The following is a 16,825-nucleotide window of genomic DNA, read 5'->3' on the forward strand; positions in this document are numbered from 1 at the left end:
AAGCATATGCTTTATTAGCCAGTCTAATCTCTAAACGCTCTGGTTTGCAGCCATTCGATTTTGGGTAAATATATTTCCTCTTAAGATGTGACACCCACCCTTTGTTTTTCATGCCAAAAACCATTATATCTTGAAATATAAAGGAATATTCTAGATTAAACACAACTTAAACCCTAATGACAGATGCTGCTGATTACCACAGACAATAATATAAACTTGTCAGTTAGTTTGAAATAACAAACAAGCATTCAGTAATGCAGTTATAGTAGAAGTCTATGTACGACGGCAGAATAAGCATTAAATCATAACAAAATGTTAGATTTTTTATAATTTTTGCCACAACATTATTTGTGTTGGACAACTTTATAGGTCAATAATTTGTTTCAATTAAGGAAAAAATGACTGAATAGTTCACATAAATGTATTAAATTCATTGTTCACATTTCAGCTTTTAAACAGTTATAATCACCCCAAATACCTCTATTATAACTGCATTACCATAAAATTGTTTTTATATAAACTCAGATGCTTTCGATAGAGCTTAATCCTTATTTAACCTGGAAAGTTTCTTTAAACATCTCCATGCACTACAGGCCTCTTATTCTACAACTCAGCATGACCAATGGCACCATTTAAAGACGTGCAGTAATATTTCCTTAACAGATGTTTAATGAAGACGTCCAAACCCTCATTACCCCATTCAGATTGGGGGAAATAGGGCCATTTCACTGTGCTATGCCTTCACTTTAATTTCCCCGTGCCTGAAGGCCTAAGATTGTGTCTGTTACATCGGAAGTCAATATTGCTGTAATATTACATTTCCCAAACTGTCTCCACAGGCGGTTTTTAATGGGAGTCATGCAAGGAGAGGATCAGCCTTTCCCGAAATGCATGTATACCATAGGGCCACATAATACTACTGTTGATTAATGACTTGATTAAAATAATAATACAGTAATAGTACAATAATGCATATTTGCTGAATGTTATACACAATTTATTTTTGTCTATTATGTCCACATAACATGCAGTGGGGGATTAAGATGGAATTGGGCGGAATTGTTGTGCCATTGGCTGTATTGTTTGAGGTGGATTGGAGTTATTAGTTTTTAACATGCACTGTCCTGTGGAGAGGGATGTCTGAGCCCAGCAGAACACTGACTATATGTAAAATACATGCACACAGTAATTCTACTGGAGATTGTATGGCAGTCATATTTTGCACAGCTTCCACCTAGAATTCAATTTGAATTCATCACAGACTATGCACAGTATCCTCACCACATTTCTTAACAATAATAAGACCTCACATTATGATAAACATAAGACGGCCTAGATAAGCGCTCAGCTGGGCCAAACTTTTGTCACATAAGATAACTGACATAAGATAGAAACTAAAAGTTCAGAATTTTCCCCCAAAAGTGTAAACATCAAAACGATTGAGCAAAATTGTCTCAACCAATGACATGAGTTTGGGGCAGGACTATAATGCTTAATATACTGTAAAGATTTTAATGTATAATATATAATTTGAATTGGAAAAAAAAAATAAGCCCTGAAATGATCCGATTCCACTAATAATGATGATTGATAAAAATATGATTGAGAAAATTGGCCAGTACTAATAGAGTGCAATAGTGCCTGCCCACTTTTTCATTGAAAGTATTTATCCCATTCATTTTTCCCATAGGGATTTTAAAAGTCTCTGCTAAAGAAGTATAAGCCATGAACCAAACCAACGAGCTGCATGGTGAATCACAACATTACAAACTTTGATTTAAAGCAAAAAAGAATTTATGGCTGGTGGCTATACAAAACCAAATACTATCAATTAACAACCTTGTAGATCACAGTAGGTCTGTCTGTAAAAGTTCTTGTTTAAAATCAATTCTTCTATAGAATTGGAAAAAAAATTGAATTTTTACAGCCCGACTGCTGCACTCCATAGCCATGAATGCATTATTCATTCCTAATAAGGGTGTGTTCACTCTTGGCAGGTTTGTTTCGATTAAAACGAACTCTGGTGCGATTGCTCTATTAGTGCGGTTCATTTGATTAAATGTGAACGCTGCCATCCGAACCCTGGTGCGCACAAAAAAGCGGACTGAGACCCCTGAAAAGGTCTGTCTCGGTCGCTTCCAAACGAACTCTGGTGCGGTTCGACTGAAATATGAACACAACATGGACCAAAGACATCTAAACAAACCAAAAACACCTTAAAAAGGACAGAATGCTGTTTGTTCTCGTCATAGGAGGTACGTTTCCCATTACAGTTCGGTACAGGCATCAGAAACGGCCGTCGTCAGATCTTCATTTTTGTGCAACGGATGAATTCCTGCCACTGTTTTGACACCTTTACACATTTTATAAACACTTCATTAGTTCTCAGCTAGTCAAAATGCGATCATATATGTGCACATACAACAAGCACATTTAGCCCAGAACACAGCATTGTTTTGGATGTCTGTTAAGTTCCTTCGCAAAACACTATTTTTTCTCGTATCTTTAGGTTCGTTCTTAAAAAAGACAGTGTGAATGCTAACTTTTTTTGGCCTGGACCGTAAGAACCTACAGAACCAAATTACAAGTGTGAACACACCCTAAGGTTTTCACTCTAGCACTTTTGGTGTGCACCCTGGTTCGCCTGACGTTCAATTTGTTTGGATGACATGAGCGCTGTTTGCCAAACTCGGGTGTGCACCCGCAAACTGTACTTGAATCCACATTAAAAGGGTAGTCTGGGGTATGGTCCATGTGAACTCCGGTACGGTTCGTAGCTGATATGAATGCAATTGTACTAAATCACGGAAGGGAACTGCTATTGTACGCTATTAATGTATGATTCGATAAAACTGTTTGTGAGTGTTCTCACAAGTGTGACTGACGCACTGCAAACAGAGAGAATGTATATCTCATTTCTTCTCACCTTCAACAGAAAAGCACTCCCGTGTTCTTTAGAATGTTTACAGTACATTTGCTAATAGATGCAAGTGCCATTGCTAATGCTTTGAAAGTAAAACCGAAGGTTCAAAAGAACAAATAATAAAGTCAGATGAGCAATGCTGTGATTTCCCGACTTCAAGAAACAGAGGTAAACAGCTGCTGCTTTGATAATGCAAAGCACTATGGTCTGGACCCAAATAATATAATGTGAACACAATCCAGTGGGGGAAGGGGGAGCAATCGAACTTGGGTTCAGACCAGGCAATCGAACGAAGCGTGAAAGCACCCTAATAGTATTAATAATAATGATTCCAATTTCTAATTCTTCTTATACGACCATTATAATTATTATATTCCTAATAAAACTAATAATATTTTAATACTTTTTGTGAATTTTTAATGGAATAATTTAAATGATGTACTGATTAATTAATCAAATCGACCACAGTTAATTGCATACATCAATATTTGCTAAATACAAACTAACATTAATTAACAGCATGTACTTACTGTAGAGTTAGTTGCTTGTAATTAGGTAAAACTTACTGTTACATGGACACAGTTTTAAAATGTTACTAAAATTCAGAGAATTTACATAATTGTCATAGGCCATATCTAAATGTGTTAATTTTACCAAATTAACAGTAAATTATGTTGGCAGTCCTCATTTTTATTTATTTAGAAGAAAGAAGTTAGATAAGCAGCGCATTTAATTTTCTATGCAATAATGCAGTCAAGCATTGCAGCGTTTATTTTGGAGTCACCTACTGTATCTGTCATAAACTGAAGTACTACAGGGACACTAACACGGCAGTATCCTACACAGCAAACAAGCCTGTGATGCTGCACACAAGTGTCACTATCTCACCTAATCACTGACAAGAGAGAGAGAGAGAGAGAGAGAAGGAGACCCAGGTGGTCCTACATGTTCTGGAATGAAGGAAGTGTCACATGCCTTCCTTCAAACAGACAGACACTCCTAAAGAGGTCCGTGTCAAGCCCCCTCAGAGGAATAAAGACAGGAGGAGGACGACGGCAAGCGACTGTCAGGCCGCCTCATTGAAGCAATGACGGGAGGATGTGATATTTCTCACCGAGGACCCCTACCTCCAGATAGCACCCCTGCTATAACCCAGCCGCGGCCCCCTTCCTCCGACGTGTGCTGGGGGTTAATTGGCTCTCAGCGGGAGCAGAATCGAGGGTGCGGGGGGTCCGCACCTTCACCGAGCTTCGTCTTCCTCGCCCCCCTCCTTAGCGTGCACGAGTAGTAAAGAGGGCTAGAGAGAAGCCGATATCACCAAGAATCCCCCCGCCTGCTTTTGACAAGCTATTAGTCCAACCGCACGCACACACGCGCGGCCTCGTCTCGTACGAGACAGGAAAAGAAAAGAGAGGAAAGGCAAGTAGTGTGCAAAAAAGCGGGAGAAGAGAAAAGAGAAGTAGTCAGCAAGCGCGAGTTCCGCACACACCATCCTTCCTCCTTTCTTCCATCCGTATCCTTCTCTCCGCTCCCCTTTTTCCTGACTTACTTTGCTTTCCCTGCGAAAGCTCCATTGTTCCCCTTCCCCTAAGTCTCATCAGCCTCTTTTGTGGCCGACTATCACAGCGGCAGGCAGAGGCGCGCTGGAAACGTCTAAATGGTATCATGGCTCGTGATTAAGCGCGCGAGCTTCGGCGGTGCCGCCGCTGCTTATGAGTCAGGTCTGATAAGGCGAGGGCCCTGCTCTCTACTCAATTTCAGATACCGTTAATGGAATCTGTCTTGTGCGATTGTAATGTGAGAGCGCCTAATTTGCCATGGAGCTTGAAGCTGTCAGCGGCGAGGGATTGCGGGGTCAGGAGGGAGCTGGCAGCCGCTTGGCCCGCGGCGTGTATCTGTGCCGCTGAATAGAGCAGCTCTCCGCCTGTCACTTAGCTGATAGGCTGATGAGGACTCTAAGCCACTCGGCACAATGAGGAGAGGGCCATACTGCCTCGCTTCCCCCCCCCACCACCACCCCCCTTTAATTGTCAAGCCCGCTAAAATTTTTCCAAGCCAGTGTGCTGGAGACTGGGCTGAGTTTTTTTTCTCTCTGCCACTCTCTCTCTCTTACGTCTTCCCAACTTTTTTATTTTTCTTCTTTTCCTTCATTTCTGTCTTCTCTGGTATCAAACAGGCAAGGCTGACCCCACTCGTTCATCCTTTCGTCCATCGTTTCTTTTTACGTAGCCTGGCCTTTTGTCCCATCTCTTTCTTCTCAGCAGGAGTCCAAGTCAAGTCTCAAGTCTTTTGTCACAAGTCGAAGTCAAGTCCAATGTTTATATGCATTGCAGGTCAATCTGTACATGCAGAGATTTTCCCCCATAATAAATTAACAAGTAACTATGGTAACCAGAATTCTGCGTCTATGTTTACAATTTGAAGCGTACCTTCTAGCCAGCTTTATGTGGTAAATTTCTACATAAAAGCGACTTTTTATAGATTTTTTTTAATAAAAAATAAAAAATAACACTTTAAAGTTTTAGTGTCCTTGTTAGATGTTACATATGCTTACTATAGTAATAACAGTAAATTATGCATAATTACAAGCAACTGATGCTACACTAAGTACATGTTTTTAATTAAAGGGTTAGTTCACCCAAAAATGAAAAAAATGTCATTTATTATTCACCTCCATGACGTTCTACATCCGTAAGACCTTCGTTCATCTTCGGAACACAAATTAAGATATTTTGATTAAATCCGATGGCTCAGTGAGGCCTCTATAGACAGCAATGCCAATGTAACTCTCAAGATCCATAAAGGTACTAAAAACATATTTAAATCAGTTCATGTGAGTTCAGTGGTTCTATCTTAATATTATAAAGTATATGAGAATACTTTTTGTGCGCCAAAAACAAAATAACGACTTTTCAACAATATAGTGATGGGCTGATTTCAAAACACTGCTTCAGAGCTTTACGAATCGAATCCGTGATTCGGATCTCCAATCAAACGTCTAAACTGCTGAAATCACGTGACTTTGGTGCTCTGAATCACTGATTTGATTTGTAAAGCTCCGAAGCAGTGTTTGAAATCGGCCATCACTATATTAATGAAAAGTCGGCATTGAGTTTTTTTTGGTGCACAAAAAGTATTCTCGTCGCTTAATAATATTAAGGTAGAACCACTGAACTCACATGAACTGTTTTAAATATGTTTGTCTATAGAGGCCTCACTGAGCCATCGGATTTAATCTTAATTTGTGTTCCGAAGATGAACGAAGGTTTTACGGCTGTATTATTTTGCATTATTTTTGGGTGAACTAACCCTTTAATATTACACAGTACTTATAAGTAAAGTCAAGTCAATTAAAATGTATGTGCTGTTCACAATACATATCGTTTTTTAAAGCAGCTTTACGATGATGTTAATGTTTTAATATAAATATTAATATACATTTTAATATAAATATAAATATTAATATAATAAATATAAATATTTTAATATCTTAAACTAGAGCTGGGTAGCGTTTCCCAAAAGCATCGTAAGCCTAAGTTGATCGTAGCTCCATTGGTTTCAATGGAGCTACGATCAACTTAAGCTTACGATGCTTTTGGGAAACGCAGCCCTGGGTGATAGTATAGTTTACATTTTGTATACTAGTATAGTTTACGACACTAAATATTACTAATGAGAGTGAAATAAAAAAACACTCTTTCCACAATGTCTTTAAAGTCTCCAACTGCACCCAAATAAAATTTTACAAACCTACAATAACGATTTATAGGCTATTGTAGGGCTTTTGGGACAGATTGCAGGAAATTGCATACATGCGTCATTCACCCGTGTGTGATGTCATATTCGTACACAGAGAAAAATACAGTAGCTCTGTCTGTGGTTAGCATGAAGATAAAAGTTTGTCACAGCAAAAGAGAAAAAATGACCATGGATCATTCATAACATCTGCAAAATCTCTGGTTATAAAAACAAAGAAACCAATTTTTTTGTCCATCCACTCTTGATATATAATATACTCTGAAGTATCCTGGATCCATGTATACACCAATGCCTCAGACCACAAATATTCACTCAGAAGAGCAAAACCAAAACAACGTTCTTCCTCAAGATGCATGCAATTTTATATATCTGCTAGAGGGCCAAAAGCTCCCTAGTGTAGCTTTAAAGATGCACTCAGTCTGTTTTTGTTTATGTTTGACTGGTCCCTAATTGTCCCAATTGTCCCAATAGTACCAGGACACTGGTAGGACACTGTACTGACACCTATTGGTGTGGATGTATTCACATTTTGCAGGTGATATAATTAAGCACTGTGAATTGAATACCACAATGATTCTACTGGACTTTCATTTGGACATTATGTTTCCTAAAGATCACTGACTGAGTTTAGAATTCTTCCTTATCTTTCTACTTATACTGTCCCATTGTTTTTGCTCTATTGCCAGTGCAGACTTATCTGAAGTTCTTCACTGTGGCTTGACTTTGATTAATGTTTTAAATTTGTATCTTGTAAGGGATTTTTCACGTCCATCCATTGATCTGTCCTCTATCTGGTGAAATTATTTGTAAAAACAAGTAACTGAACTCAATCGATACAGCATCACACCATTACATATTTTGATGATTCAAAAATGATTTACTGCTTTATATAAATTAAAGGATTTAGAATTTGTTTCCTTTACTTACCAGTTTATGTTGCAGCATAAAAGTGTGTGCACACTATAGATTACGTCATGTCAGAGAACGTTGTAAAACTATTTGTGTTTTTGTAAACGCTCTATCTCACTGTTCCTTCACTGTTGTCTTCTGTGTGCTCAGGTTGGCTGGACCTGGTCCAGGGGCTGTCCTGGCTGGTGGAGTGTTTGCAGTGTCCAGGCTGGTATGGCAGTGGTCGGTTGTGGCTGAAGTCTTTTCTCTTAACAACTTGTTCGTGGGCGTCCTCTTCTCGCTGTCAGCCTGTTTCAACTGTGCAAAGAGTGTTGAGCAGAAGAAGAAGGTACTACAGACTAGGAAGGCACCGAAATGAAAATTCATGATGTACTTGGCTAAAAAAATGAAGCCAAAAATTAATAATAAACTAATAATCAATTAATTAATCAAACATTTTTTATAATCATCACTCAAATAGATAAAACATTTAATAGTACAAAGATTTAAATTGCACATAAGGCACATAAGGTTTTTATATCAACATTTTTTATATCAACATTTTAATAACAGTATTGTTTCTACTCCAGTTTGTTGGTAAAATATAATCATTCAAATGACAATAAACTGTAATAACTTGTTTTCATGACTAATGAGTTTATGGACATTGAATGGGTTTCTTGGCCGAAAATTTTCAGTAGCCTAAATTTCGGTGCGTCCCTACTAACTAACTAACTAACTAATAAATATATATATATATATATATGTATGTATTTATTTATTGTTTTTCTCAGTTTGCTCTGTGGGGGGCGCTGTTCTGTGGGCTGAGCCTGTGTAATCAGCACACGCTGGTCTTGTATGTTGTCATCATAATTCCCTGGGCCCTCCTGCACCTCTACACTCATAATGTAAGTATTGATAATCACTCAGCGGTACAGGGTTCAACGCATCATTTGTCAGCGTTTCACAGTAAGGTAAATAAATTAATAGTGCAGGTTAAAAACCTTTTAAAGAGCAAATTTGGTGATATTATGCACTAATATGCCACATCATGTAAAAATATACAGTCTTTAACTGGTCTAGAGAGATGTACTTTAAGGTATGGTTTTACGCTAGAATTTTGAAAGTCATAAAAATAGGAAAAAATATATAAATTAATTATTACGTATTTTAAAACAAATATATACAGCTGCTGGTCATATAATTAGAATATCGTGAAAAAGTTCATTTTTTGTATTGTAAATTATTTTTAAAAATGAAACTTTCATATATTCTAGATTCCCTACATGTAAAGTAAAACATTTCAAAAGTTTTTTTTTTTAAATTTTGATGATTAGAGCGTACAGCTCATGAAAGTCCAAAATCCAGTATTTCAAAATATTAGAATATTTCCTAAGATCAATCAAAAAATTGATTTTCAAAACAGAAAAGTTCAAGTTCTTTAAAATATGTTCATTTGTACACTCAATACTTGGTCGGCAGCACATATTACAGCAAATGACTTGCTCCTAGCACAAATTACAGCATCAGTGAAGTGTGGCATGGAAGTGATCAGCCTGTGGCACTGCTGAGGCACTATTGAGCCTTCAGATCATCTGTATATTGTTGGATCGACTGTTTCTCATCTTTCTCTTGAAAATATCCCATAGATTCAGGGGTCAGGCATGTTGGCTGGCCAATAAAGCACAGTAATATCATGGTTAGCAAACCACTTGGAAGTGGTTTTTGCACTGTGGGCAGGTGCTAAAGTCCTGCTGGAAAAGGAAATCAGCATCTCCATAAAGCTTGTCAGCAGATGGAAGCATAAAGTGCTCCAAAATCTCCTGGAAGATGGCTGCATTGACTTTGCACTTGATAAAACACAATGGACCAACACCAGCAGACATCACGGCCCCCCAAATCATTACTAACTTCAGAAACTTCCCACTAGACTTCAAGCAGCTTGGATTCTGTGTCTCTCCAGTCTTCCTTCAGACTCTGGGACCATGATTTCAACATGAAATGCAAAATTTACTTTTATCTGAAAAGAGGACTTTCGACCACTGTTCACTGTCCAGTTCTTTTTCTCCTTAGCCCAGGTAAGATGCTTCTGACGTTGTTTCTGTTTCAGAAGTGGCTTGGTAGTCCTTTTCCTGAAGATGTCCGAGTGTGGTGACTCTTGATGCGCTGACTCCGGCTTCATTTGACTCATTGTGAAGCTCTCCCAAGTGTTTGAATTGGCTTTACTTGACAGTATTCTCAAGCTTGCGGTCATCCCTGTTGCTTGTGCACCTTTGCCTACCCAATTTCTTCCTTCTAGTCAACTTTGCATTTAATATGCTTTGATACATCACTCTGTAAACAGCCACCCCATTCAGTAATGACCATATGTGACTTACTCTCTTTGTGGAGGGTGTCAATGATTGTCTCCTGGACCATTGCCATGTCAGCAGTCTTCCCCATTAGTGTGGTTTCAAAGAACAAGAGATACCCGGAATTTATACTGTAGGGATGGTCATTTAATGAAACTCAAATGTAAATATTCTAATATTTTGAGATACTGGATTTTGGACTTTCATTAGCTGTACACTCTAATCATCAAAACTTAAAAAAAAAACTTTTGAAATGTTTTACTTTGCATGCAGGGAATCTAGAATATATGAAAGTTTCATTTTTTTAAATATTTTACAATAAAAAAATGAACTTTTTCACGATATTCTAATTATATGACCAGCACCTGTGTATATATACATATACTGGTACTTACAACTGAAAGCAGTGCAAAGCAGTAAAGGAAAGTGTTCTCAGATGATTGTGGTATTGTCCAAGTGTTATGTCCATGCTGTTGTTTTATAATTATGTTTTGGCATGCAAATTTGAACATTTGGCAATGAAAAGAATCTGTCATATACAAGTGACATGTATTTCCCACAGGGTTTGTCCTTTATTGGTCTGGTGTCTTTGGGGATGTGTTTCCTGGCTGGCTTTGTGCCCTACATCTACCTGCCCATTTCCTCCTACCTCAACAGAGCTCGCTGGAGCTGGGGAGACCAGACGTCTCTCCACGGCTTCCTCACACACCTGCTCCGAGCTGAATATGGCACCTTCAGCCTGGTACCAACAGATTCATAAGTGTTTTATAATTTTTAAAAAAAAAGAGATGTTTTCATGATTTAAATATATGTACTAGGATATGATGTTTTCATGCTGTATTCATTTTCTTAAACTAATGCACCTCATGTCAATTTCTTTTGCTTCAGGCTAAAACGGATGAAAATTTGAGCCTCCTAAAAATGTTACGGTGAGTGTAACAAAATTGATTTGATGAATGACTTGATGAATTAATCCAGATTTTAATTCCCAGAAGGAAAAAGAAGTATGGGAATTATGTAAACCAAACAGTTCAGTATAAAAATAAATGCAACAGATAAACGGTGACGTCATGCACATGTGTATTACGTGTTCAGTCTGTAGGCATGTAGTGTAGTCAATTTACAAAGTGACATCGCCAACTACTGGCCTGGCAGCATAATACAGCATTTTTAGTCTTTTTCGGAGATCCGTGCGAATGGGGATCGTTTTCGTCATCGTTTATAGACAACGTTGTTGTCTATATGCAAAAAACGGAAAAGAAAAAATACTTCGTTGTCAAGTAAATGTTCCCTTAGATTTTGAATTTCATATACTCTTAATTAGTGTTGCAGGATTGTCACAACAATCATAATTGTTGATTATATCCATTTATATTGTAACTGCTATTATTATATATTATTATATATTTTAATTTAATACTAAAACGTTACTATAATTTTATATTAAAATTCTTTTTTTGTGCAAGGCAACAGCTCACCATATTCTGTAGCACTTTAGGTAACACTTTATTTTACATTGTCCTTGTAACACATATTACATTAAGTTGCTGTAGTAATAACCATAAATTATGCATAATTACATGTGACTAACCCTAAAGTAAATACATGTAGTTAATTGTTAGTACTCAGTGCAGCCCTACTATCAAGTGAAAATTAGATTTTCAAACGTAATACCTTGAATCTTAATTTATACAATTTATAGACAAACTTACCATACCTTCTTATATTCAACCAAGCAAAAATGTTTCTGTGTTATAATAAGTGGCAGCTTTAATAAAGACTAATGACTCTGTTAATACCCCTTCCATAGTTAGTTCTCACAGATCCCCCTTCCCTCTAAAGCGCCAAAGCTGAACCTGCTAGGAATAACACATCTGTTGACACTAGTGTAAGACATCATGCGAGACTCGGGTCGTCTCCTCAGCCCACCCTCATCAAACGTTTGGGTGTCCCCAGAGAGAGAGCTTAGCTTATGTCCCGCTAGTACCAATCAGCCATTTCCCATCACCCCCCACAGCTGCCACATAGCATGATGGACAGGTGAGAGTGAGAGAGGGGAACACAACAAGCATGTCACTGCATAAACCTGCCATAAAGAGCTCAAACACTCTCTCTCTCACACACGCTTTCACACGACGCTTAAATAAGCTGTCAGAGAGAGATGGGTATTAAGGCAAAGGCAGGGCACTATCTCTTTCAGCAGGGAAATTGGCCATTGACTGGGTTTGGGATACAGATAGAAGGGAAGGCTGTCACAAAACTGCACTTAATGTTGAAAAAGATACTCAGACACACTCACAGCACTTTGAGTTTGAGTCTCTGTCCATCACAAAGACATGAACATACACACGCACACATAGAGGATGTATTGACAAGTGTGTCTCCTGTGTCTCAGGGCTCAGTGGAATCACTGTGTGAATGATCTATCTTCCCCAGTACTTGTGCTGGCAGTTCTAGGCATTTTGCTGTCTGTACGGAGCAGGTAAGACATCACTGAATGAGATCTGACCATCAGTTTAATGTTTAATGCCACTGAAGTGAAGAAAAACCACACAATCTGAAGTTTAGTTTTTTTCCAGACCATTGTGAATGTAAACACTGTGGCTGTGTGCAGCCTTCAAAACATCACTCTGTTTTTTTTTCAGCAGTCCAACATGTCAGCTTTTGGCTTAACCACTGGCAGAACTACTCATTTGTCTTAAACCTGTTTGAAATGATCTTTTTTGCAATTCCATTTGGTGCTGCTAGGGGCACAGACATTGAAAAAGAAGTTTGGGGTTGTTACAAGTTTTAAATGTTTTAGAAACAAGTTCACCAAAAGCTGCATTGTGTTCACCAAAGTTCACAAGTTCACCAAAGCTGCATTGTGATCAATAATACAGTAAAAACAGCAATAATGTGAAATATTACAATTAAATATAATTGTATTATATTTTAATTAATTTTTTTAAAGATTTATTTTTGGCATTTTTGATGCCAGTATGATGCCTTTATTGATAGGACAGTACAGATAATCGATATAGATAATCGTCGGAAAGAAAAGTGGGAGAAAGAGGGGGACGGGATCGGAAAAGGTCACCGAGCCGGGACTCGAATTTTGGTCGCCTGAAGCGCAATCAGCGACATTTTTTAATATATTTTAAAATGTAATTTATTCCTGTGATGCCAAAGCTGAACTTTCAGCATCATTACTCCAGTCTTCAGTGTCACAGATCCTCCAAACATTTATTATTATCAATGTTGAAAACAGTTGTGCTTCTTAATATTTTGGTGGAAACCGTGATAGTTTTTCTTTTTCTTTTGTACCATTATAAATGTCTTTACTGTCACTTTTGATCAATTTAATGCATCCTTGCTGAATTTAAGTATTAATTCCTTAAAAAAAAAAATCTTACTGACCCTAAAATTTTGATATTTTATATTTTGTACAATGGCTAATTCTGGTCCAGTAATCGGATTGGAGAAGTGGCTTTGAAAGTTTTAGTGTGTGTATGAAGGTAAATAATGCTGTTATTGTGTGCTATTATATTGTTATATATAAACAAATTATTAAATTATTATTCTACCATGAACTAATTTAGTGGAAAACTATTTTGACTGGATTTAGTTCTTGCGTTCTTGCATTGTTGTCATTGCAAAATAGCAAATTGCTAACCATGTTGTGTTTGAAATGTTCATTACTAGATATTAAGTTCTTGTTTATAGAACTGTATAAAAGCAATATAAATGTCACATCCATTCTGATATTGTGCTCATGTGTGCTCATGTGATATTACTTAAACAGAACTCGCAGGCAACTGACAAATATGCATACCAATAGATTTGCTATCATATTTTGTTTAAAGGTGCCATTGAATTGAAAATTAAATTTACCTCGGCATAGTTAAATAACAAGAGTTCAGTACATGGAAATGACATACAGTGAGTCTCAAACTCCATTGTTTCCTCCTTCTTATATAAATCTCATTTGTTTAAAAGACCTCAGAAGAACAGGCGAATCTCAACATAACACCGACTGTTACGTAACAGTCGGGATCATTAATATGTACGCCCCCAATATTTGCATATGCCAGCCCATGTTCAAGGCATTACACAAGGGCAGCCAGTATTAATGTCTGGATCTGTGCACAGCTGAATCAACAGACTAGGTAAGCAAGCAAGGACAATAGCGAAAAATGGCAGATGGAGCAATAATAACTGACATGATCCATGATATCATGATATTTTTAGTGATATTTGTAAATTGTCTTTCTAAATGTTTCGTTAGCATGTTGCTAATGTACTGTTAAATGTGGTTAAAGTTACCATCGTTTCTTACTGTATTCACGGAGACAAGAGCCGTCGTTATTTTCATTTTTTAAACACTTGCAGTCTGTATAATTCATAAACACAACTTCATTCTTTATAAATCTCTCCAACAGTGTAGCATTAGCCGTTAGCCACGGAGCACAGCCTCAAATTCCATTTTGAGGGTGATATTAGCTGTGTGAACTTTGTTTATGCAGTGATAGAGTCGAGAGCTCGGGAGAGGGTGGAGAGCGCGCAATTTAAAGGGGCCGCAGCATGAATCGGCACATTTCTAATTACGCCTCAAAATAGGCAGTTAAAAAAAATTATTTAAAAAAATCTATGGGGTATTTTGAGCTGCAACTTCACAGACACATTCAGGGGACACTTTAGACTTATATTACATCTTGTAAAAAAACGTTCGATGACACCTTTAAAATGTAGTTTCAATGTATTCAAAGTCAATATCATCATAATAATTTTTAAATTAATGACACATACTGTATGTGGCCCCCAGAATTCGCTTTGTTTTTGTCTGGTTGATTGTCACCATGGTGAGCATCTACTCTGTGTTCTTTGCCTGGAGAGCAAACCTGAACATTGAGAAGCCTCTTCTTCTGGGAGTGGTGAGTTTAAGGTTTAGAGTTATTTCTTCTATAATGTAAGAAATGCGCTTCAGTGTATGTACTGCATGTGTGTATGTAGGTGGAGCGCTTCTGGCTGCAGGCTGATGCTGGGGTGTGTGTTCTGGCTGGTCTGGGTCTGAGCTGGGCCGTGTGTTGGCTGAACGGGCGTCTGAGCCGGGGGACGGTGTGGAACACGGGAGCCTGGATACTCACTGCAGGCCTCATCTCACACATGATCAGCTTAAACCACAGGTAAACCATTCATACACAGGGTGCCAATGGACGCTATAAAACTATTCAGACATCATTCACTTTTCAAAACTTGTTTATCCAAAAAAACAATGCTTCAGGTAGTTATTATACTTTAAATGTGCGTTCTGTGTTGGAATGTCTGTTTTTGTTTTGGTCTGTGTGATCCCGCCCACTGCAAATTTACCCAATAGTATTTCGACATCCCGGGTTGCATGTTGGCAAAAAACAGCATATTGCAGGCATGGAAGTCAGCAAATGAACTGGCTTAGAGATTGCAGATTCTGCCTGACCTAAAAAGCCTCGGCATCCATATAATAAAACGCATATTAAAATGTGGATAAATATACAGTAGGGCTGCACGATATATCGCATGAGATTGTCACGCGCATTTCGTCAGTAAAGCCGGTTCCCTGATTACCGCCAAATCGCCATCACCTGCTTTCAAATGGAGCGGCATTTAATAGACAGAGCCGTAGATCACTGAAAAGCCACGCAATATCACGTTCATTATCGAAGGCGATTCATCTGCGATATGAACGCGATATTGCGTGGCTTTTCAGTGATCTACAGTTCTGTCTATTAAATGGCGCACCATTTGAAAGCAGGTGATGGCGATTTAGCGGTAATTAGGGAACCGGCTTCTCATGCGATATATCGTGCAGCCCTAATATACAGTGTAAGGCTCGTTGCTTTCCATTGTCAATTGCACTTGTTTTTGTTGCGTGTCCTCAATCTGGCATCCCGTGTAAGCGTTGAGTCTGAGGAGGAGGAAGCGGGACAAACAACTCTCTCCAATATTTTAAATTTGAACTGCAGTACCCAGTTCGACCACTAGCTGTAAATATTACATACTGCACCTTTAAGGAAGCTTCACACATGTCTGTAGACATTTTCTTTTATACTGATTTTTTGAACACTACAACAATAAGAGATTTCAGTGTTAAGATGAGGAGGTTTCTGATGATTAGTTTTTGTCCTAACTCAAATGTGTTTGCAGAAAGTCCCCAGGAGACTTTTTAGATGTTTTGTTTATGTCTGTTTGTTTATGTTAAGTGTTTTGTTTATGTCTGTAGGTAAATATGGCATTTATGTAATGAAAGATGTCTATTTGAAGTAAATACTATTCTTTTGAACCTTCAATTCATCAAAGAATCCTGAAAAAAAAAAAAAGTAAAATGGTTTCCACAAATATATTAAGCAGCACAACTGTTTTTAACATTAATAATAATAAGAAATATTTCTTGAGGAGCAAATCAGCATATTAGAATGATTTCTGAAGGATCATGTGACACTGAAGACTGAATTAATGATGCTGAAAATTCAACTTTGGCTTCATAGAAATAAATTACATTTTAAAATAAATTAAATTACAAAACAGTATTTTTTACTGTATTTTTGGTCAAATAAACGCAGCCTTTGTGAACTTAAGAGATGGCAGTGTATGTATTTATACATTGTTACATATAAATAAATATATACTGTATATAGGCCTATATACGATTAAAAATTTAGGATGAAACATGTCTGGACTTTTTACTGTACTTTTGTTTTTGCATTAAATAGTTTGTAAGGTAGTTTGCTCTTTGGTCCAAATGATGGTACCTTTGAAAAAAAAAAAAAAAAATCACCCAGGTCAGAATATCGAATATCATATCATAGACTAAAATATCAGGTCAAATAGTTGATATAATTGTATCATTGACAACCATAGGTTTCCTACATACAGTATCTGTGCTATT

The 16,825-nt window shown here is 37.5% G+C and overlaps 1 protein-coding gene across 4 annotated transcripts in view; it reads left to right on the forward strand.

Annotated features, from left to right (window-relative positions):
- tmem260 (transmembrane protein 260) overlaps positions 1-16,825 on the forward strand; it is a 41,225-nt gene that overhangs the window by 14,512 nt on the left and 9,888 nt on the right. For 3 of the 4 annotated variants that reach the window (XM_048191682.1, XM_048191684.1, XM_048191685.1), the window contains 7 exons: positions 7,742-7,919; positions 8,365-8,478; positions 10,484-10,663; positions 10,810-10,850; positions 12,317-12,403; positions 14,726-14,834; positions 14,914-15,086. In XM_048191682.1, coding sequence (XP_048047639.1) covers positions 7,742-7,919; positions 8,365-8,478; positions 10,484-10,663; positions 10,810-10,850; positions 12,317-12,403; positions 14,726-14,834; positions 14,914-15,086 — 882 coding nt within the window. The remainder of the gene's footprint in view (positions 1-7,741; positions 7,920-8,364; positions 8,479-10,483; positions 10,664-10,809; positions 10,851-12,316; positions 12,404-14,725; positions 14,835-14,913; positions 15,087-16,825) is intronic. The other variant, XM_048191683.1, reaches the window with a different exon arrangement.

Source organism: Megalobrama amblycephala, linkage group LG5, assembly GCF_018812025.1.
Source record: "Megalobrama amblycephala isolate DHTTF-2021 linkage group LG5, ASM1881202v1, whole genome shotgun sequence".
NCBI classification, from domain to species: Eukaryota; Metazoa; Chordata; class Actinopteri; order Cypriniformes; family Xenocyprididae; genus Megalobrama; species Megalobrama amblycephala.